This window comes from Erigeron canadensis, chromosome 6 (genome assembly GCF_010389155.1).
Source record: "Erigeron canadensis isolate Cc75 chromosome 6, C_canadensis_v1, whole genome shotgun sequence".
Taxonomy (NCBI): domain Eukaryota; kingdom Viridiplantae; phylum Streptophyta; class Magnoliopsida; order Asterales; family Asteraceae; genus Erigeron; species Erigeron canadensis.
In genome coordinates this window covers 11082783-11107974 of record NC_057766.1, presented here as the reverse complement: position 1 = coordinate 11107974, position 25192 = coordinate 11082783, and the positions used below count along the sequence as shown (strand labels likewise).

The 25192-nt window shown below is 32.9% G+C and overlaps 2 protein-coding genes across 6 annotated transcripts; both read right to left on the bottom strand.

The window, feature by feature from the left end:
• Positions 1–21: 21 nt before the first annotated feature.
• LOC122605365 (protein SEMI-ROLLED LEAF 2-like) lies at positions 22–9174 on the bottom strand. 5 transcript variants are annotated; one of them, XM_043778293.1, is made up of 21 exons: positions 9094–9174; positions 8352–8511; positions 8077–8151; positions 7821–7936; positions 7453–7567; positions 7135–7263; positions 6886–6933; positions 6585–6748; positions 6308–6504; positions 5922–6214; positions 5034–5183; positions 4599–4928; positions 4321–4470; positions 3418–3493; positions 3088–3215; positions 2696–2893; positions 2213–2341; positions 1900–2025; positions 895–1101; positions 587–747; positions 22–462 (listed from the first exon to the last, which is right to left on the bottom strand). In XM_043778293.1, exons 2-21 carry the CDS (start codon positions 8484–8486, stop codon positions 420–422), a joined length of 2970 nt encoding a protein of 989 aa, XP_043634228.1. In that variant the 5' UTR covers positions 8487–8511; positions 9094–9174; the 3' UTR covers positions 22–419. The 5 variants fall into 5 exon arrangements, with proteins under 5 accessions (XP_043634228.1, XP_043634231.1, XP_043634229.1 ...); XM_043778296.1 differs by having other exon boundaries at positions 22–456; XM_043778294.1 differs by having other exon boundaries at positions 591–747.
• Positions 9175–10255: 1081 nt separating this feature from the next.
• Positions 10256–14808, bottom strand: LOC122605051 (gamma-secretase subunit APH1-like). The gene is made up of 6 exons (XM_043777924.1): positions 14591–14808; positions 13496–13651; positions 12186–12271; positions 11937–12062; positions 11496–11623; positions 10256–10611 (listed from the first exon to the last, which is right to left on the bottom strand). The coding sequence occupies exons 1-6, from the start codon at positions 14701–14703 to the stop codon at positions 10465–10467; spliced, it is 756 nt and encodes a 251-aa protein (XP_043633859.1). The 5' UTR covers positions 14704–14808; the 3' UTR covers positions 10256–10464.
• Positions 14809–25192: the final 10384 nt, after the last annotated feature.

The following is a 25192-nucleotide window of genomic DNA, read 5'->3' as shown; positions in this document are numbered from 1 at the left end:
ATCTTGATGAGCTCTTCAAAATATTGTTAAAGCGTGAACAGTTATTTACATTGCATCTTCTATATGTCTTCTGAATAACATGCTCAAATTACCTACCTGACTTCATGGTTGTAAACCTTAATACCTTGTGTTTTCCTCTAGTAATTGATCACGGACTACTTTTTTTGACACACGTCATTTATTTTTCTGTCGCCTTATAATGCATGAAAATTGATCAAGTACATGAAGGCATCCTCTCGATAAAGACAGTTTCGAGATACCTAATAATTTTGTAATTGTATGTTTTTCAACAAGAAGAGATTGATTTTCTGGAAACCCTCACTCACATATGCCAGACTTATCATGCGAGAGATAAATCATGCTCATCCAACAACCCACTGCCGAATGACATTCAACTACGATAGTTGAGCAATACCATTTTAGAAGTTGTATACTAGTTCCTTTATCCCACAAAACCTGTAACTTGACATATTTATAAAGTAAAGATATTGATCATCAACAATAGACAGTGGAAGAAGGTTACAGGGAAATTACTAAAAGAATGAATGAAATGTAACGATATCTACAAGACAACATGTCAACTTACTAACATCTTGTTCCCTTCAAAAACTTGTCATATGGGCTTAAAGCTGGTAACCTGAAAGATTCTTGTTTTCCATACTCGTTCATACAAGTAACAACCTGATCATGCCCTTGAGCCGGATCACTCTTAAAAGGTTTACCTTCCACTTCTGTGATTTCCATCTTCTGTGAGATAGACAAAAAAAATCTTTTAACAATCGCAAACGGTGACATGTATTATGATTAATAATTACACATCTAATTATACAGAAAATATTGTTTGATGAAAGATTTCTTGGCTACTAATTAAATTTACATGATTTAGATACATACGTTGTTTGATATAGGTTGAGTATGCTGTTCAATTTCAGCAGAAGATTTTAGTGTCATGGCCTCTTGTTGCTCCTTAAAACTCTGAAGAACAGACATTTTCTTCTGTTTACCAGTCACAAGAGCCTCACATTGATTTTTCATCTGATCATAAGTAAGAAGTGTAGAGGAATCCGGCAGGTTTTCGACTTGACGTGCTGTTTCCACTACCTGTTACTGACCCAAGTTAGATTACCTAAAGTAAGCTTTCGTTGGTTTTATTATTATTATTAGAGGTGTCAATCTCCGGAAAATTGACATAAGAATAGGTCCATGGGAATTGGATACCTTTTTATCATCTTTGAGAGGCAAAATGGACATGAAACGCTCAAAAGGAATGGGTCCATAACAGGCCAAAGTATTTTCATGACATAAAACTTCTGAAATGATTATATTAACAAAAAATAAAGAATATTATGGAGATAATTAAAACTTATAGGAGATGTTTGGTTAACAACTAAGAATCATTTGGGTATGCATCTGATAATAGGTAGAATAGGAAACAATTTCGGAACCCATCCAATTAGCTGGTACAGAGAACCCCTTTATTTTGTTGATGTGATTCTTCAATACATATTTCATCCTATCCAGTAATATTCCAAATCCCTTAATAAGATTTGGTTCATCAGTTCTTTACAATAATGAAGGTAAGCCTTTTTTGAATTTGACAAAAAAGAAGATAATAAAATCTCCGCCCTTTTTGAATTTGACATGTACACAAACAAGAAGATAATAAAATCTTAGTTAACGGTTTTGGGTCAACCCAAGCAAGCTCCGCCCTTTTTGAATTTGACATGTACACAAACAAACCAGTTGTGACCCGTTACTTGACTTACCCATGTTGCCACCTCTGATTTCTATATTTTGTTCTTTTGCATTTTGAAATTTTGAATGATTATTCACTGTTAATATCGGAGAAGATAATAATAAACTAAAAAAAAGCAAGTATACAGAATAGGACATATATACCGATTCCATTAACTGGCTGGCACTTAAAATATCAAGTGAATTGCGAGAACGTGAAGTTTTTCCATCTGATTGGTTTCCATATTGATCACAAGTATCTTCGTTTTCCGAGTCAGCATCAGGCATAACCTAGGAGAACAAAAAAATTGCAACTAAACTGTGTAAACACAAAGAGCTTAAAGATAACTCCTTTTCGTTTACCATAATTTAATGCCATCAATTGTGATAGAGCAAAAATAATTAACTTAAACCTGAAAACAAAGCAATATCGCATTATCTAGGGATAATGGCAAATGAAATGATATAGGAATATAACCTCTTCAAAAGCCTGAAGCTCCGGTGAACATGGATGTACTATCCCCATAAACAATGGGGTTCCCAATGGATATTCTTCATCAGGCGTAAACCACTGTGAAAGCTGTGCCTTCATATTTGATAGATCTTCCTAAAGAACATTGAGGATATTAATTTGAACAAATGCTAAGAGATACCTATGTCAGGATATATTGTATGATTAATAGAGACTGTTATCAGTCTGATGGTATGTGTGTGATCAGTCAAGATCACTTAAGAACCTTAAAATATACAGTGAGAATATGAAAACCAGCCAGATACAACATATGGGATGCACACATACTGCATACGGAAAAACACATGGTGGCATTATTTGTTATATGTGCAATTCAAGTGTTTACTTGTACACTTATGAACGGTTCTAACATTCTTAGCATTTCCACTTAAGGTTCTTACATGACCTTTCGCACTGGAATGTAAATTCACTGAGGGTGGTTGTGAATACCTCTGAAGATTTCCCGATATCATGTACAAAGTGTGTCGAAAGTGTATCTTTTAACTGTTGATCTTTTATTTCTATTGCAGAGAGTGACTTCATTGCAGAAGCTTCATCTGCTTGTGATACGTAACAGTTTTTGTCACCAGGTTCTGTACATACAGCCTGTAGCCTAATATCTTCATCCAACAGAAGATAAGGATCCACCTATCATATGAACAAGGTTTAGTAAAAACAAGGAGTGACTGACCGACAATAATTATACAAACTGGCAGCAAGATCAGGTTTGCCATGAAAAGTATTATATAAAAGCAGACTGCAAAAAGATGAGGTTATATGTAAGTGGTATGTATGTGCATTCCAAAAAATTAACATGCTCGTAGTATGAAGTTTAAACTAACCGTTTCTTCTGTCATTGTAGATCTGACCAGAGAAATTAGCTCTGGAATATGGAATGCCTTTGCAGTAACGATAATCATGTATGAAGCCAACATAAACACAGGCCTTCTCCGGGATGGTTTTGGACCACCTTCAATGTAGAAGAAAGCAACATTAGATAAAAAAAATAAACAGATGACAAATAGGGATGAAATTTTACCATAATAAAAGAACACCCTTCTTAATGATATTACAAATATTACTTCGGCACCGGAGAGAAACTATACAAATAATATATGTCCCCTTGCAAATGTCGTTTCTTGGTTCTGCTATTCAGAGACTAAAGCTGATACCTTGCTGATACAAAGCAATGTTTCTGAGGGAAAATGCCAACTGAAAAAACCGGAGTAAGGCCGTGTGATTTGAAGCCTGGAGAAAATCATGAATACAAATTCAGCAAATACACAACATAAGAAATTTATACAATTTCGTTTGAGCATGTTACATGAATACTGAGTCTTTTACACACTTATTCAACTATAGTGCTTAGACAGACTAGGTCTTGTTCCATGTCTTTTTAATCATTCAGAATATAGAAATGATATCATTGTCATGCAAATTTATCACGGAAGGTGATTTTGATCAATAAACATGTAATATTTGGGCATATATTCAGAAGAAACATGACCCATTTCCACCTTAGAATTGGAATAATAGGATAGGACAATGTTGAACTTCAACGAATGAACATATTGAATTTTGAGAAGATATCTTGAGGCCATTCAATTGGAATGATTCTTGTTTGTTTCTAGTATCGCTTGGTTCAAAGTTTGTAAAGATTGTTGCTAGATAGAAAATTTCCTTAACTTCTGGAATGGTTTTAAACTTAGAAATCGCAGTAATTATTCTACAAATCTCAGAAAGCCCAATCAATTATGCAAATTGCAGAAGGTCCACAGACTTTTCTGTACATTTTCTGAAATTCCATTGATTTTTTTTGAAATATTGAGAGTAGTACACCGACTTTGTTTTACAAGATATTGGAAGTTAGAACCATCTGGCCAACTCCAATATTTCAGCATATACTCTCATATGCTTAGGCAAACAATGAATGTTAAATAAAAGTAACAGGTTGAAGGAGAACTTCAGAAAGATAAAACATTTAGAAACTATTATGACACACCACGTATTCAGAATTTTTAAACTAAAAGCAAAGTGGCAAAATTTATGAATAATGTTGCATAGCAGTATCTCACCTTCGATAAAGTAAATGACAGAGCAAGAGTATATGTATTTGCCATTGCCTCAAAATTTGCAGGGGCATTTTCCATCGATGTTGCCTGAATCCATATGGATGAAAGAACAAGACTTACTTGATGACCGCTCAGTCGCATGGAACTAGGAACCTGCAGAATTATAAACAGAAAGTAGAATCAATTTATTAAAATACATAAAAAGAAAAAACAAAATTATCTCATTAAAGTAAAATAGGTAGTTCATTATCATGTATTTCAATATAGAAATCTTGTCGTACTGTTTTCCTATCACGGATGGAAGCCTCGATACCACTACAAGATAAAGATTCTGTAGTTGGCTGCAAATGCTCTTCCATGACATGATCTTCTTTCTCCTTTGTATCTTCATCTATGGTTTCAAGTATACTCTTGTTACTTCCATCTGCTACCGTTTGTGGCATCATTGATGGAATCTCAGCTTGTGAAGGTATTAAATCATGGATTGACCATGTTTGCTTTAAAGATGGGATAAGCACAATAGAGAAAACACGGTGTGCAAGAACTCGTGTTTCATGATCAGGGTGCAACATTGCTAACAGCAAGTGGTGAAAGAGAGCAGCAGGGAACGCCTGAAGAGTTATAACTATAAATACTAGAGAGTGCTAGAAAAGTATAATGTAGTATAGTCAAAATATTTACATAAAGATACAGCTTGCAACAATAATTGTACTAACCTTTCTGAAGTAGGTTTTGTTTGGAATGGAAGTGGTAACTTGTGCAGTCCGATAAACAGCAAAGATATTTGCTCTGGCTAGAGCAGCACTAATCGGGATTTTCTCTAGCACTACAGCCATGGTGTCAAGAATTGGCCCCACGTCTCCAACCTGAATACAATCAAGTAATGAAACATGAAATTTTATATATTTTACAAATATATCGAAATCAAGGAAAATGTTAGTATTATAACTCTATTGCAGGGAGATACAATTATACTGGCCCAAGACCAGTCTTTCCATAACTGCTTACGGTAAGGATTCTGGTTAATCCTCTGTCCTTTATGGAATATTAAAAAATTTCATCTATTATTGTTTTGTCAGGATAAGTAGTTGGGTATTCCCTAAATTACTATATCTGCATCAGAAATAGAGACATTCTTATTCATATGTTAAGCAAAAACGTGTAAACTTTATCATATTCTGTGTTGTTTCAATATATCTGTCCCTTTTGAAGTCTAGCAATATCCTTAACAGGGACTTGACCAAGTACCAACTAAATATGTGGACTAAGAGTGGACTCGTATGTCTAACCAGTAATCCGACTTGACTTATCTTCACTGGGCCTTCACCTATATGCAGATCTCTAAATTGCTGCAGATAGGTGGTCACCTTTAGGGATATATATCAAAGATCAAGCAACTTCAGATTTTAACTCAGAAATAATAACATTTAACATAAGTTAGAACTACTAGAAGTTATTATGTAACGAATTCCATTATAGATTTGATAGCCTTCCAACTAGTTCAGAACAAACTGCTTGTGTTATATTTGTTGTTTGAAGATGAATCTGCCAGGTCTTTATGGACTAACTTTTAACTTAACAGAGCAACAAGGCGCATTACAAACCTTACATGAGAGATTTGAGATGCAGTTTTCTAAAGCACATTGAAGGTCAGTATAGCAGCTATCCGAGCCCTCTGTAGGGCTCGATGGTTCAGACAACCTCTGCAGGCACTTGCGTAATTGTTTGATGAGATCAGCTATTGCACCAAAAATGGTGACTGAGTCATGCTGTTTTATATTCTCAGAAAGTTGTGTAGCAACATTTACAATATGCAACTGCAAAATTGGATGCTTGGTAACATCCTTGTTATCCAAGTGCTTAATCAAGATAGCGAATAATATATGCGACCTGTCATCTGAGTTGACATAGAAATGTTTTAAACTAAATTATTTGTTATCACTCTCATCAAGTAAGAACATTAGCAAAAAATAAAAGTTCTTATCGGAACCTGTTTCCTCCAAAATCGTCAGTAGATACTTTAAAACAGAAAAGGCAAGCCCTTTATCTGGGAGCCAAAGCTTATCTTTGTCAAACTTTTGAAAAATAGGTTCCAGTACATGTCGTACATTTGTTACCCCCTTAGCCGATATGGCCATATTATGCAAGCAAACTCGAGCCCAGTAAGAAGGATTCTTATGTGCATCCCTGGACATATGGAAAAAAAAAATCGAGCTGTAAATAATGTCATTACCAAACGTCAACGTTTGAATACATAAGGGACTTACTCTGGCGGGTCAACTTGTGGCTTACAGTTGACAATTTCTGTGGTCTGTCTTAAGTCAGCAAATGAAGGAGCGTGTACATGTGCTTGAGAAAGCTGCCTGTCATACTTTTTGTGTTCTTGCTTTGGTTGAATGTCCGTATAATTCTCCAAAGTCACTGATATAATCTATTAAAAATCGAAACAAATTCTAAGTATGGTCAACATATAAATTACATTAAAAAGTCAGTAAAGTTCCTGTAAACTGCAATTTAATTACTGAAATCACCATGCTTTTATACTAACAGGGGACCAATGCAACATACGTTCTCAAAGTCCATAGAAGCATGAGGCTGCTCCCCCATGAACCGCACCTAGTCCATCAAATTGATAAAAGCAACAAAAAAAAGCATGTTATATTGCGCAGTCTGCTACTCTAAAAAGTTTAATAATAATAAATCAGAAATTTCATGCTATTTGAACATCCTTAAAACAAAGATAACAATAATTAATCAGAAATTTCATGCTATTTGAACATCCTTAAAACAAAGATAACAGATTTAGAGGACATTTACCATGAAGGCTAACACTTCAAGTGCCGCTGATCTTAAGCGTAGTACTCTTTCATCATTTCCAACTTCTTCAGCCAGTTGACAAAGCTTTGGAATAAGGCCTTCTAAGTTGAACAAGTAAGCACCGTCCAGCTGGCAATTATGCAGCGTAATATATGTTTTTTTTAAATATTCCAATAGTGGTTACAAACAGTAAATTAATAGAAAATAGTAACTTAGTAGTTGAGCTAAAGACAAATAGCCACCCTTGTCTTCATTGGGGGATTCCATGAAAAATTGAAACAGTTTTGTACTTGCATACAAGTCAGAAGCAAGATGAACCTGATTGTTTATGAAGTTTACAAGAGCGTTACAACCAAGAATTTGCATTTCGTGCTTTTGTGATTGCACAAGCAGGGTCCCAGTGATTCCCAAAAAACTACTTGCAAAGAGTGGCCTGAAGATTTTGAATGTTTATCGTGAATTAGATTGACTCAAATGTAACACTTAAATAGCTATGTCTACTGCAAAAGAGGTTGCTTCTTGTTGAACATCACTAGTGCAAAATGCATATTGAAATACTTAAAGTTAACTTCAGATTCTCCATTGAAACAGTAAAATATGAATAACTTAACTGAGAATGAACAGAACACATAAACATGTCCAGTAAACTGGATAATGATAGTTAGAATTGACAGTTTCAAACTTACATCTGCTTCTTGCAAGAGGATAGCAATTTCCCATATACAAGCAGTACAACTTTTACAGCCCCAATGTTTTCATTCCGCAAATTCCTATAAAACTTTTGCTCCAGGTAATCAGTGATCTGTAAAGAAAGAAACCTCGATAAACATTAGGTAAATATAAGATAAACTGATGGGTGTCACTCAACTACAATAACACTTTACCTTAGGTATGCTTACACAAAGGATACATTCATCAAAAGTTAAAAGATACTAACTTTACCTTAGGTATACGTAAAGGATTTTTAGCAGCGTATTCGCAAAGCTTCCCAATCTTCCGCTCATTTGGCTCACCACCCTGGCATTTTTGTTGTTGATTACAATTTAGAAGCCTTAAACAAGACCATAACAAGATAGAAGAATCATAGAGGAAGATGTACTTTACACATTTTTAAGAAACGTCTAGATTAGCATCAAGATCGTGAGCTTTAATCATTGATCACCACATATAGACCTGAAATACAAATAAGTATGACAGACATGGCTAGAAGTTTTTACCTGAGAGCGTGGGAATATATCTGCAAGAAGCTTCTTGTAACGTTTTACTGGATGTCTTGATCTAGTCCGTAATGAAGGACAACAAGCACAGAGGACGTCACATACAGGCAGAACCTGTCTCGAGATAACCCCCATTTTTCCAAGCTTCAGTTATTCTTCTCTGCAAATAAAATAACAAGTCACGAAATCTTCACGATCTAAGATACTTTAGGGTCGGGATGGGGGGTTGGTTGGGATAGTACATTTAGCATGTATTGTTTTATAAGTTCGTTCTTCATGGCTTATCGACTTAAGTTTATGCTTAAATCCATAAACTTAAGTAGACAAGTTCATTAAGACCTTTAACGAGCTTATAGGCTTTTTGAAAATTTAATAAGCCCATAAGCTAAATCGAATATGCGAGGAAAGGCACTAATGCACAACCATTTTTCATGCTGATTTACAAAACGTTTTGAATCAGCTTAAGAATAGAAAGTTGTGAATCTGCATTTGTCACACTTATTTAACTTGTTATACAATACACATTTTGAATTATATCATCATAAATATAACACATAAAAGAAACTTGATTCTAGTGAAATGCCATATTTACATCGTAGTAATTATATAATTATTTTTAAAAAAGCTGACATAATTTCAAGAAGAAAAATCTCATAACGAAATAAAAAAATAACAAATTAAATTTACAAAAAGAAAAAAAAGGAATTGTAGTGGTGATGGTGATGATTTAAAAGATACATACCAATGCAAGGTTTTCAACAACGAGATGATGATCTGCTAAGTAATCTGGAATACATATACATATATGTAATAAGAAACATATAGAAATCTATAATTTATGGAGAATGATGATCAGTTACATATTTAATCAGAAAATGAAAGCTAAAGGGGGGAATTTGAAATGGGCCAACATGAATCTATTCCCACTACGTAGAAGAATAAGAATATATGCATGCTCATCATTCGATACATACATACATACCTCTACTAATATATCACATCACAATCCATGTTAATCAAGTGGATATATTATTCAATAAATGGGTCGGATTTTAGCCCGTTAATTATATTTAGACTCGCCTAACGATGCCAAGATTAGTTATTCTTCGGTTTTGTACTTTTGTTATATCAGCTCAACACTTGAAACTGACACAGACTCACCACTTCGTAAGTGCTTTATTTTTTATGATTGTTCGATCATTTATTAAATAAAAAAAAAACACAAAAAATTAACGTCTCGGAATGGACCCACCAATCTCGTCGAACGTTCGCCGGTTAAGCATAGTAGGAACCGATGAAGTAAACCAACACGACGTTCCGTTAACTGGGAAACCCTAGAATCGACGAAACAAGTATTAAATAAATGCAATCTAGTGGGGCAAGTTTACATTATGGGATACACACTAGTAATCAAATACTCGTACTATTTTTTTTCAAACATTCGATCGGTATACGACACTAAGGAATTCTCACTGTATAATAGTGAAACTTTATACGAACCCATTACTCATTTCATGAAATGTCTTAATAGACTTGTTGACACGAGGTGGTGCTTACTTGAGTAGTGTGATAGGCTTATCATATCACACACAAACCACCTTGTGTTATATATCACTTATCAATGATAACTCGCTATGTTATGACTTATGAATCACATGGTGGCTTGGTGGGTGGGTGTGTGATTTAACTTTTGTTCTTTTTTAGTTTTCTTTGACACTATATATAACGACACTCTATGACTCTACGTGTTCAATGTGATAGTATGTTTAGATAATCGGCGGCATGACTTATAGTAGTAGTAATTGAAAACCACAGTAGAAGTTTATTTGGTATGAAAATGAGGAAAAAACATATCCAGTCATATAATACCGTCTTTCATCATTGTTTTGGCTCTACTTGGTGTATACGACAAGCAAAAGAAATGTCATAGACTTGCTAGCTCTTAATGAACACTACAAAGTGGAAATAATGTCAAGGTACCTATACGAAAATAAAACGTCGTTGTTTCCAAAGGTTGTGTGTAGCTTTACGGTCAACTAACCAACTCTTAACTCTCGAACAATGAAAGCTAAAACTGGTTTACATTTAAAATAATCCAACCCCAACTGATCTATTATTGATTTGGACGGGTGAGTCTAATTTGAGTTTCAGTCAATCTTCTCCAAACCATCTTCCCACAATACGCTAAGGTTGACAGTGCCACCACATACAACAGAGGGATACCCACTATACAACCACCCGATGCCAGATTAACAAGAGTCTGCATACAAAAAGAAATACAAATTTGCTTAGTAACATATTATTTTTCCTGTAATAGTTGGTGTTTTGGACTTAATAAGTAGATGCATGCGGATTTCTAAGCTCAAGTATGTATCTACCAAATTAATGTAAAATATGAGAATAACTTCTGTTTGAGACTCAACATATTATACATTTATACACCACCTTAGCATAAGCTTTTTAAAGTTTTCGAATCCTGGTAATGATGCACCAAATACTCGTAGAGTGTACACCACCTTGCTTTCATGGTTTCTTGCAGCTAATTCTACTACAAGCTTGACATATAAAGCTACTTGTTCTCAAAAGCTCATGAACAATAAAGTTTAGCAAATGTGCAATTTTCTTGCTGATATTGGTGAAACCGGAATGTGGAGCAATGCTGGCCCATTTACTTAATTATGGGTCAAATTAGGAAAATTTATCTCGAACAGGCAGAAAAACACAACTTGTAAGATGACAGGTGAAATAAGTGGAACATGAAAATCACTGAAAATTTTTGCAGTACATCAAACCTCCTAAATCATTTCTTAGTTTTTACACAAATTAGATTATTGTTGAGACAAAATCATTCACACGCCACATATATATAGAAAAGTTCAAAAAAGATAAGAGAGTATTTCAGGTCAACCCAGCCTGAAAGTACCAAAAAGTCACCCATTTTGACTGGTTACCCAACCGTTCAAGATACCAAATTCCATAGGAAAAGTAGATCGGCTCTCATCTAAGAGAATGGAAAAAAGACCACTACCAAAAAAGACTTTTTGGAAAATTTTTCCGCCTCTAAATGATGGGCTTACTTTTTCTAGCAATTCAAAAGATACGAGAAAGAGCATCTTGATGATATATACAAACTCAAGGTCTTACCAATGTCCCAGCAATCAGATGAATGGCCGGAACAATTAGTTGGTCATTTCTATTCCCTTCAGCATATCCATTGAACGCAATCACCATTGAGAAAGTGTGGATTGTAACAAATGCAAGGGAAATAATTGCTGCAGATTACAAGAAATACCATCAAACCCCGAAAAAGATTACAAATATATGTGAAAAATATGGCATTCTAAAAGAGAAGCAATTATTAGGCACAAATTCCATCATAAGAAATTAAAAACAGCCAGGTGTCTTTTGACCCATTTTACAAATTCGATCCATTTCCCTTAAACTTAACTCATTAGAGATAAAACATATTCAATCAACCGATTCATAAATAAATTGGTTAAAATTGCCACGTCTACATTGTACAGCCTACAGATGCTTATGGCAAAGGAAATATCAAAAATAAAGGAAAAACAGATTTACACTCACCAGAAATAAGGAAAAACGGAGCATAAGAGCACTTGTCAACATAAAATGTAGCGGGACCAAATGAAGGAGTTAAGAGGCTGAGACAGAAAAAGACAGCATGAGCCACACCATGACCTAGACCACAAGCTGCAACCAATTTACAGATGTTAATCATATTAGTTCTAAAGATCCTCAAGGTACTATTGTAAGATTGTATAATTTGATTAAAAATTTATATATACATGGAGTCCATAAAGAAGCAATGATTACCAAGGGCGATTAGCATCTTATCAGTAAGATAGAGGCGGGGTTTAGCAACTCTGTCAGCAAAGGCATCCAACATATCTTCCAGCTTCCTGATCAATGCAAAAATAGATACAAAATATTATTTTATTAATCAAGCAGCTGATTTTTTCCTCCAAATTCCAGAAAATTCCAGAAAAGCTATGAATCAATACATGAACTACACAAATTTTCTTCAAAAAAGATCCTAGCAGTGGCACAAAATGAGGACGGGTCGGGATATGAGTTAAAGTAGCAATTTATCAGCAAGCTGATACTTGTTAAAAAAGCCTATACGTGCACTACACAAATTTTCTCCAAAGAAGATCTTAAGGGTGGTTGCCGTTCTTAAAACAAAACAAAAGTTCCTAAGGGTGGCCCAAAGGAGCCGGGTCAGGAAAGGAGTTGAAGTAGCAATGGGTCAAAACAGATCAGATCAGGTGTCTGACCACAAACATGTCATTATTCTTTACTTCGATTTTCAATATATTTAGTTTGCTCAACCCGTTTGATATATTTCCCATTTAGTTAAACTTTTGGCTTAACCCACATTGACCGATTTGAATTTAAATGGTTTTTGAAATATTCACATTCAGCAGAATCCAATGAGCTCAAAAACCACCATATCCATGATACGATTCACAAGACAATGCAGTATAGTTGATTGACTAATCACTCAACATGTACCAATCAATATAAATGATTATGTATTATAGTTTTTTTAATTTTATGATATATTGTACAACAATGCTCAGTTTTATGTATACATCATAAGCATCAATAGGTTGTCCAAAAATCATGCAACAAGCATTATCTATGCAAACATAAAGTCGACTTTTTAAACTCTTGATTGTATGGTAAATTTATCAAATGGACTCACTAGTGATCTTATCTAATTGCCAAAGCAAGTTATAATTAATGATAGGCTAAAGTTACTGGTTACATCTCTACAAAAACACTTCAACTCCAAAATACTACTATAATTTCATGTTTGAAATTGCCTTTAGAATCAACTCAAGTGTCGACATTAGGATTTCATAATCTGAACCCAGTGCCCAGTGGTTTAAATTAAAATATTGACACGAGTTATTGATGTTTTATAACTTATAACTACCAATGTATTGATTTCAGTAAACTTTATGGCTCTTTTTTTTTTGGAAGGGAGCACTTCTTTATCAGGAAAGATCTATTAAATAACACTTCAAAATAAGAACCTCTTTTTCACATGGAGAGTATATAATACAGTAAAATTAAAGAATGTATCGTCATCAACAGAGTAAAAAGGTAAGAGAACATACTTGTAACCTTTCCATAACACGAGGCGAAGACCTTCTTGGAATATAATAGAAGTCAAGATAAGAATTGCATAAGGCCACCATGCTGTTGTTTTAAATGGAAGAAACACCCTCCAAACTCCAGACAGCACAATCAAACTAATCAGCCACAGCAATGTACTACATAATCAAAGATATATGTATACAAATTTACTTTAGTATCTATCCAAATATATAAAAGAAGAAGAAAATAAGAAGCCTACTTAACAATGAAAGATCCAAAACACATACGTTTAATAAAAAGAAAGCAACGACAATGTTACAACTTTCAGAGGTAATTTCTTAATTATAAGTCGTTTGACATCCTACCTTTTAACCAAATTCATTTTATTATACCCATTGATCACAAAATTTAACCAACTTTTGAATAGATGAGTTGAAATTACCCCTCTAATGGTTTGAGTGTTCAACTAACATACGTCCCACCAGGGTACCTGACATATAGGAAACTATTTTTGAGAAAAGTGAAACGTGTTCACATAAATGGGTTGAAATTGCGCTTTTCAAATAAAAGAATCCCTCAACTTATGTACTTCCTCACTACTTCAAGAATGGCAATTTGGCTATGAGTTAATACATCACGAACGTTAACTCAGTGCATATTACATGTTTTGAGAGAAAAAAAGGTTTTAATAAGTCAATGATCCAAATTCTTGCCACTTATGCCAAAATTTAGTAGTTCAGATAACCCCTATACATATTTTTATTTAAAAAATAAAAGTTCAGGGCCCGTGGAAAATCGGACCCTGGCTCCCGTCTCTTAGGTCATTGAGTCTATAAACAACAAACTTATTAGCATTGCTGATAACTTGTGGTGTGTGTTTTTATGTGATGGGGGATAATATGGTACATGATAAAAACAGCTCCAAACTCGACAGTAATTTACTGGTTCCTTCTAAACTAGAGCTCATTTTAAACACCAATAATATTTAAGTAGAATTGAAATGACATATATAAATACATATATATACAAAAAACAAACATTAGTAAAATGCATAATAATAATAATAATAGTAATAGTAATAGTAAAATGAATGAATAAAGAAAAAGGGGGAATACCTAGAAAGAAGGGTGAGAATCAAAAAGGGTTTGGCGGAAATGAGAGTAATAAAGAGAGAAAGCGAAGGGCCGAGTGATAACAACACATAACCAATCCCTGCTTCTATCGTCATTCTCCCCTTCCCCCGAACACGGATTCTACGGACTTCTGCTTTTCTACTATTTCTATTCTTTCTTTCTTTCTTTGCTTCAATCCAAACGGAGAATTTTTAATTTTCTTTCTCCTAATGTAGTTTACTTTTTCCCCTTTTAATATACTCCATAACTACATTTAGACCCCCCACGAGTCGTGGTTTATCAATAGAGTAAATTACACTTTTCGTTCTTGAAGTTGGGCACGTGTTTCACTTTTGATCCTTAAAGTGAAAAAGTTATAGTTTTAATGTTAAACTTGGTCAATTTTTTCAATCGTGGTCCTTTGGCCAGACGGAGTTAAATTTTGGCCGTTAATGTTATACCTGAGGGACTAAAAGTGAAAAATGTGCCAACTTTAGGGACTTAAAATTTAATTCATTCTTTCATTCATCTTCTCCAACAATATTTGGCCTAGTGTCATCTTCTCCGATGGACTCACACACTAATAAGTTTATTCTTCCTTTTTTTTCCGGTCATCTTCTCCGATCATCTTTTCCAATGGAATTTTCCGACTAGACATTAATTTTTTGATGATACCTAATAAAAACTCGACTTTCAATCCAAATCTAAACCACAAACAAAATCATTTACTCAAATGATACGATATCAAATTTCATATGTCTGAGTGGATTTTTGTTTACAACCAAAACTTTACAGTCAGTATACCACGATATGGCCCGAATTCACCTGTTATCCGATTTATCCTCGGGAAAAAACTTATAAGATATTGCAGATAAGTATCATCATCGCCAGTAATGTACATTCAACATCAAACCAGCCAGCTAAATAGAAATATAAATATAGATATGAATATAATTGAGCACCAGCATCAGATGATAGAGCACATAATATATAGTTTTGAAGGGTTGTTGATTGATAGATTAATGGAGAGTTTAAAAATCATTGGCTCAAACATGAAATCGACAACGTATCATTGAAGTGGCAAGAAAGAGTGATAAAGAGAGAGAGAGGAGGCAACCACCTTTTTCGTCCCTCAATGGCTAGCTAGAAATGGAGTTGGTCATTGGGTGTAAATAATAAGTATGTGAGTCCATCAGAGAAGATGATCGGAGGCAGGAATCTTATTGGAGAAGATGAATGGAAGAATGAATTACATTTTCCGTCCCTAAAGTTGGTACGTTTTTCACTTTTAGTCCTTCGGGTGTAACGTTAACGACCAAAATTTAACTCCGTCTAGCCAAAGGACCACGATTGAAAAAATTGGCCAAGTTTAAGGTCAAATTTGTAATTTTTTCACTATAGGAATCAAAAGTGAAAAAGGTGCCAACTTCAAGAACGAAAAGTGTAATTTACTCTTATCATTATACAACTTAGGTTCGGTAATTCTAAAGCCTAAATAGTTTAAATTTTAAAAGCTCTCGATAAATCTGGTTTTGATATAAAAAATATGTTGAAATCTATCTATACTTATATATTCTTTTATAAAAATTATCACACTCTTTATTTTATAAATATTACATACAAAATTATTAAAATACCCTTAATATACACCCACTATGGAAAACTTTTTTATAAAATACCAAATTTGTCATATTTACACTCTAAACCTTTATTTTAATAGTTAACTCTTGAGCCCTTATATTTTAAAAAATTTCCACGGGAAAAATTCATATAAGGGTAATCCTTTTACTCAAAATTCTTGATTAGTGGAACCTATTTAGGTTTTGACTACTAAAAGGATTTAGTTTTTCAAAAGTTCTCAATAAAGATAATATCGTTAACTTTTAACACTAGACTTCCGTAAACGGCCAAAGTAACGTATTATGTCGTTAAAATGTCGATATGTAGTTATGTACAATTGGCGTGTACAAGATAGCCAAATAAAATGACACATAAGAGGCCATACCATAAATCTATACTATAATATAAAAGAAATAACCATTTTTATTTATAGAAGTATTGAAAATATGTAATATTTTCACTTAGCACCCCATAAAATATTTCAATATACACTACCCCATAACATTAATGATTAGCACCCATAAAACATTTCAATATACACTACCCCATAACATCTAATGATTAATTTACACTACCAATCCTTTATTCTTTAATATATTTTCATTAACCATTTACATCAATTATCCACACCACTCAACGCCGTCTCCACCACCAACACTCGGCCCTCCACTACAACGACATTGTCACGACCACCGCTGCATTGCGCGGGTAACGTGCTAGTTTATAATAAAAGTAGGTACTCTTCAATCTTCAGATTAATGTTTAAACACAACTTTCATTCTTAAGATTCATTCATTCACAAAATTTAAAATTAAATTAAATGGAGTCATGGAGATGAAGATGATATCGGCATTAGCTTCAATTCCAATCATTCTTATTCTCTGCCTATACACTTCTTTCGTTGTTTTTATTCAGATGAAGGTAAAGTGATGGTGTTGGTAACAGTATTTGGTTCTGGCCACCGGTGTTCGATGCGGTGGTAGAGTGATTTTGCTTTGTTATTTGGATTTAAAAGAACAAAAAGAGAGTGACAGAGTATAGAGATTGTTTGACGGAAACCGTAACTGTTTTCCTTGATGGAGACCGTCGCCGGAAAACGAACCACCACCAAGATGTGCCATGTTCTTTGACTTCTTTCCCCCGAGTACCGGTACCATTCTTTTCCCAGCCGCAACCACCATCCTTTGCAGATCTGGAAGTGTTTTTAAATAAGTAGTTTATCATGGATTTCATCATCTTAGTAGAGAGGGCCAGGGTTGGTTAAACGTCGACTTTGAATTTGTTGTAGTGGACTCGTGGTCCTGATTTTGAAAGGCAGGCATCTTTATTGACCATAATCTTTATATACTTGTAGATGATGAGATGAAATGTGATTGTGGTTAATTATGAGTGGAATTTAGTGTTTCATCTTTATGAAATTATTCATGATTTTGATGATGATGAAGTTCATTGTATTTTGAAATCCTAATTGGGGGCAGGGTTATGCAGGATGAAGAGAGAGGATGGTTGGAAATTAAATTGTATGATGTTTCCAATAGTCCACATGGACATTTTAACGACATAACATGTTATATTGGCCGTCAACGAACTTTTAAAAAACTAAATCATTTTAATAGTCGAAACCTAAATAGGTTTCCTTAATTAGGAATTTTAAGTAAAAAAGTTACCTTTTTATGAATTTTTTTCAAATTTTTACTATCACAATAACAACAACCTACACCACTTGACAACGCCACTACCACCACCAATGGTACCATCATTGACACCACTAGACCGTCTTCCCCACCACCACCGCCGTATTGCGCAGGTACCATGCTCGTACTTTTTTATAAAAATTTATTACACATTTACCCCCCCCCCCCTTTTTTAGGATTAGTTAGATACGGAATTACTAAATTACACTTAATAAACACCCACTATATAAATAGTTTTTATAAAATACCAAATTTGTCTTAATGAATTAATTTACACTCTAAATCTTTATTTTAATAATTAACACTTTAAGCCCTTATTTTTAAAAAATTATAAAATACCAAATTTGTCTTAATGAATTAATTTACATTCTAAATCTTTATTTTAATAATTAACACTTTAAATCCTTATTTTTAAAAAATTATCACTATCACTATCACTATCACAATTACATATTAACCTACACCACTCAACACCACCACCAATAGACCATTACTAACACCGCTAAACCGTCTTCCTCACCATTACCGTCGCATTGCACGGGCATTACACAGGTTCCATGCTCGTCTATTATGAATGATTTGTGCGTTTAACATTTTAACTGCATAGATTTTAGCATCTTAGGTGGCGTGAAAGTAGAAAAGAAGTCAAAACTTATGTGCATATTAAAATTTGAAGGATTAAAATGAAAATCTTATTAAGTTTTTCAATTTCTAACTCCGATCAATGGTCAGTGCAATCAACAAGTTTAACATTTGATTCTTATGGATTTTACTAACTTATGTTGTGTCGATGTACATGTTAGATCCATATAATAAATCCTGGAGAAAATGTACATGAATTTTACTAGCTATAAGAGAGTATGTTATGAAAAGGTTGTGTGTTGAATTATAAGACTAAAATGTCCTCATGGGCAATGCACATGAGTGACTTAATGGATGAAAATTAACGGATGTTAGGGTAAATGATGACTGGCAACTAAAATGCGAATATGACATACCATAAGGACCATTTGTGATATTTTCTCTAAATCCTGACTTTTCAAACTATTATGCTTTGTACTCGTACTTCGAAAAAAGTAGAAACTTTTAGATAAATTAATGTATATTAAATATATTTTATAGTATATTTAGAAATTAATCAATTAATTTATTGATGACTAGATTATTAACCCACGTAATACGTGGGCGAACATATATAATTAATGACATGTTAGTTTTCATTAAATCAAATATTGACACATTTAGATAAAAAGACGTTGCAAATAGTGATGTTATCATTACTTTAAAAGTAATTGCATCCACTATATATACACAAATAATTAAGTATTATTTATTAAAATATGTTAACATATTAACGGTATAAAACAAAATACATATGACAAATATTTATTATGTGATATTATAAACAATTTATACAAAATCATAAATTTAGTAATAAAGTTTTTTATTTTTAATTTGTAACAAAACTAAATGTATGTATTATATTTGTTCAGTTACATAGATTTATGTTTTTTTAAAAAACATGTGAATTGATCTTGAATATCACGGACATACATTGTCTTAATTATCTGTGTAATTAATTTAATTATATTGATTAATCTTTAGAAAACTAAAATAATTATGAAAGCTAAAAAATTTTAATATCAAAATAAATTGATGTTATCTTAACTAAAAGTCAAATATTGAAATTGAACTTTTTTTTAATTATGACGTTAAACTTTCTTCATAATAGACGTTATATACACTACATTAAAAAATAAATTTATAAAGATTTAAACTTTTAAATATTTTTATGTAGCCTAATTATTTCGTTTTTAAAATTTGCCAAAATATCAAAAATTTTATATTCTGCTACGTTAGATAATCCTAAGTCAACGGTCGGCGTAACTATAACCGCTCACACCATTTGCTTCATGTTTTAATTATAGTTTACAAATTTTACTCTTGAATTTGATTTACCCCAATAAGGGCGAGGTTCAAACGAGGAAAGGCTTACGGTGGATACCTAGGCACCCAGAGACGAAGAAGGGCGTAGTAAGCGACGAAATGCTTAGGGGAGTTGAAAATAAGCATAGATCCGGAGATTCCTGATTTAAAATTTTTAAGACTTATCCACCACCACACTTTGTCCAAGTATATTTTTATACTCATAATGTCAGAGTTAATTATTATTAGATTAGAATGGTTAATTTGCAAATTATTTTTTCTCCAAGGACTATTATATTTTGAATCAAAGATAAAATCATTAATAATATAAATGTATGTATCAAAATATATTATAAAGCATTTTTTTCTCTTTATTTCGTCTAAGTAGTTTTTTTTAGAACGACGTGTTAGTTGGTTAATGGTTTGAAACCTAGCAGTGACATCCAAGCGGATAGTATGCTAGCGGTTGGAACTCGAAGGCACCACTGGAGACCAAGGGTGCGATAACATAGCCCGCACACGTCTGAAGAAGTAAATGTCCGAAACCAGGGGGAATTGAGATTCGATCCCTGGTCTCCTTGCCAACATCCTCTCCCCCAGAATCCTCAAAGAGGGCATCAGGTGACCACTTGATCTAAGACCTAGTGGTTTTTCTACTAGGTAATTGATAACCCCAAAATACTCCTTTTTTTTCACTATTTTAAATATTTCCATTTGAAGTACTTTTAATATTTACTTCAAAACCCTATAATTATCACAATGACATTAATTTATAATATCTCCACTTTAACTCCTAAGATAACTACACTTCTCCTTTTACATCAATTACCTACTTTTCACCTTCGCCACCACCAATCATCGTCGCCGCCACTACCTGTCCACCACCATTGGCCCGCAACATTATGTACTTCTTAACCAATACTAATGATTTTTTATGACATAATATACCCATATTATCTTAATACATTGTGTGGGTATTATGTTAGTTTTAATAATTATAACTTTCTCATGCAGTAAGAAGATTCGAACTTGTGACCATGTTTTTTGTAGACAACGTGTTCACCAACTCTTCTTTGGAGGAGTTGGTAAAAAAAAATAGTTATATTTGAAATTCATGCTGATAAAAAATATAAACTTATATTTATACACTTATCAATTTAAGACCCGAGATATATTTGAAATTCAATAACGTCTTGTCGTTCTAAAGTATAAAAGAAAAAGGCTTTTAGCACAATATCAATCTTAAAACTAATAAAGAAAGAAAATTCTAATCATCATAGTATCACATATCACTACGTATTTCTCAACCAATATCAACAATTTTTTTTATGACATAATATATCCATCATAATATATTGCGGGAGTATATGCGGGGGGAAGATCGAACTTGTGACCATGGTTTATAAAAAAAAAATTGAATTTGAAATTCATGTATGTAAAAATTGTAAACTTAAATTCACACACTTGTTAATTTAAGACCCAAGATATATTTGAAATTAAATACTTATAAACCAAAATTCCTATTTTTGACAAATATAAAATATGAATTGTAAATTAAAATTTTTTTGACATATAACAAACTATAAATAAAAATAATACATAGATTGTTTAAACTAATATGAAAAAATTAAATAAAAATTAACCAACTCAGAAGAGAATACTCATTTTAAAAAAAAAAGAAAGTTTAAATCAATTAAAATTTGAAAACACAACAAAGAAAAAAAAACAAAAAATAAAATTTAAAAATCAATCAAGACGAATACAATTTGTTTCAAATTTAAAATATAATAATAATAAGTTTTGACAATAAAAGCAAAGAGAAAGAACCGTGAATGTTTGTCATTAGGTGTTAAATTGGAATAAATTAATTAGTTTATTTAAGGAATGGTTTATTTTAATTAACTAAATAGATATAAAATTTATTTAATGTAGTAAAATCTATAAAAGGAATATGAAGTCATGCAATCAATCCAAAGGGTACAATTTAGTCTTGTTTTTTATCTAATGGTTGTGATTTTTTAAAAAGAAATTTAGAGGGCTATTTTATAGTTATTAGAAGATATACAAACATGCGCTTTAATCCTTACTGTATTATGAATAATAAATGGTTAATTTTTTTTTTAAGACATCAAGTAGATTTAGGCTCGTGTATTACTAGATCATTATAAATATATAATTTTGCTAATAAGAAAAGGAATGAAAATGAGAAAAGTTATTATATGATTTTAAACCTCTACACTTCCGATATTCCAACGTCCAAATTACAGTAAGCATCAGTTACATTTCTTCATATATTAAATGTGTTGTATCCAAAATTATTATTTTGTTTGTATATAAAGCTTATATGGATAATCTTAAACATAAAAAAAAATAAAAAACTGTATGAAGATATTAATGTATAACTATGTAATGATAAATTTGTAAAAGTAGAACCTCATATTAATTTTGTTTTTTTAAAAACAATTTATATTTAGAAAAATGAATTCAGTTCCGTTATCCGAACGAATGTAACGAACTGGAAGTTGAAGATTTACTTGAGTAGAAGTGATGAAATCAATCAAAATCTGAGTTGTTTCATCTTTGGATGCAAGAAACTTGACCCAAGTATCTCTTGAATAATCATCAACAATAACCAAGATGTATCTTTTCCCATTTCGGCTTTGTACTTTCATCGGCCCAAAAAGATCCATGTGAAGCAAATGAAGAGGTGCTAAAGAATTTGGAGATTTCTTCGGTTTATGAGAAGCTCGCTTAATCTTCCCAACAGCACAAGAAGGACAAACATGCTCACTTTCATACTTATAGTCCGGCAAGCCTTCAACAAGATGCTTGTTAACCAAAGTCTTGATTGTTTGGAAATTCAGATGAGAAAGCCTTATATGCCATAACCAAGAATTCTTTGATGTAGCCTTTGAAATGAGACAAATATTATCAGTTGGTTGGTTATCATCAAGATTGACGGTAAAAAGATTATCATCCCGGTCACCACAAAGAATGTCAACTCCATCTAGAGTTTGAACTTTGCAAAGAGATTGTTGAAAAAGAACTTGAAGATTGTTGTCACAGAATTGTCCAACACTGAACAAGTTATGACTTAACCCTTCAATATAGTGAACTTTCTTGATGACAATTCCATTGCGTTCAATGTCTCGATAACCTAAGATAGGAGCGAAATTGTTGTTTCCAAATCGAACCGTTCCCATGAATCGTTTGATAAAGTTCTTGAGCAATTCTTTATTTCCAGTCATGTGTTTTGAACACCCGGAATCGAGTATCCAAACACAGATGGTTATTTCCTGCAATCAAAGAAATTTAACCGACTTTAGGTACCCACTTGAAAACGGGTCCTTTGTGGTTAGTTAACACAGGCAGGGTATATAACTTAGGAATTGCATTCAAACATGCTTTAGAATCAACATAAGCATTAACAAGCACATCATCAATAAGCACATTTGGATAAAAAGTACGAACATTCACACATGAATTAAAAGTAACATGTCTACAAGCATTCAAACCAATCACACGAGAACAGGAATTAACATTGTATACAAACACACAAGGCCTTGCCTTGGCACCATTAACATTGTCTAACAAGGATGACTTAAAAAATGAATTATTTGAATTAACAGAAACATTCTTCTTCTTACTACCAGCCTTTCTCCTTCGCCTTTTCTTCTTTTTCTCAACATTAGTGAACTTAGGTACTAATGACTTAGCTACCCATTTAGTATCACTAATTATGCTCTTTCCACCTGTTGAATTGACACTAAGAAGATTAGAACAAGGAGTTTTGAACACTTTCATCTTTTTAGAGTCTTTTGGAGGTGAGGAAACTTCTTGTTTCTTTGGTTTATCATGAGAAAACCATCCATATCTATCCCTATATCTAGTTGCACCATTAGATATATCCCTAGTTTGCAAAACTTAGCTAGACTTAGCTACCTTAGGTAAAGAACTAGATTGAGTGTTAGATGAAGAAACATTAGGATTGTCTTTCGGAAGTTTCACTTTGGTGTACTTTGTTCTGGGAGTGGTCTCAGCTTGTTCCTTTTTGACATGTTTTACCGGGGTAGGAGTCTTTGTCTCTATCTTAACTGTCTTTGGTTCAGTCTTGACGAGTTTGGTCTTAACTCGTTTCTTTGAATAATATGAAGTTGGAGCTTTGGACAAAAGATTTTGAGATTCCTCTTTTGTTTCAACTTTGATTTTGGTAGATTCAATCTTTTTCTCAGTTTCTGAATCAAAAACATATTCTCCTTCCATGAATTAATCAAAATCAGCTTTAGTGAAAGATTCAATGAAGGTTGATTAGTTTTAAATTCTTCTTTTGAAAAATTAGGAATCTTGGTGTCCAACTTCACATTATGGGTAGTCTCAGGAATTAGGTCAATTTGAACTGACACATCTTTGGTCTCACAAGAATTTTGAGTAGAAGTATCAACACCTATACTAGCACTAAGTTTAGGGTGAACAACTAACTCATCAATAGTATCACATGTGAAAAACCTATAGAAGTACCATATCAATACTAAACTATGCGCAAGTTCTTCATAAGATAAATCAGATTGCACATAATCATCAGCTATAAATGTAGCAGCATTTTGACTAGTACACTCAAGAGAATCGGTCAAGGTTTGAGTGGAGGAATTTGTAGATGAATCACAAGTAGTTTGGGTAGAATGGTCTACTAAAGAACTTAGATCAGTTTGAGTAGTAACATTTACACAAACTTTCTTAGTATAAACAACAACAAATTTATCCTCTGGATTTGGACTTTGAGACTTTAGGTGATTAATAACTTTTTGTTGAGATTCCACCCTTTGTTGTAAACCTTATATTTGTTTTTCCAAAACTGTGGTTGGAACATACATTTTAGTTGGTTTAGGTGAATTACCGATAGATTCTTGGTTTTGAAAATTTGATGCTATTTCTTCCAAATTAAAAATTGAAGACTCTTTAGATTTGTACGAAGCATTTAAAGCATCATAATTAACCAAAAATTCATCTTTAGGTATTCTCTCAACTTCATCAGTCTCAAATTCGTCATCCAATGGACGAATAAATTGTTGTACCATACCAAGTCGAAGAAATTTTTCATCATACAAAGGTTCAATTTCCTCTTTGGCTTTTTGTAATGGAGTGATATTCTCAAATCCCAACCCGAGAAGAAGATCTGTTTTGTCAATTTTTGACTTGTTGAAATAGGCAGTGAAATCCAAGAGAGAGTTTTGTTCAACTTTATATAACTTTTCTTGATAGAAAAGTATATTATTTTTAAATTCCTCAACTTGTTTTTCAAGATTCTCAATCTCAATGCCTTTTAGAAAACAAGTATGATTTAAGTTGGAAATCTTTCTTTCGAGTT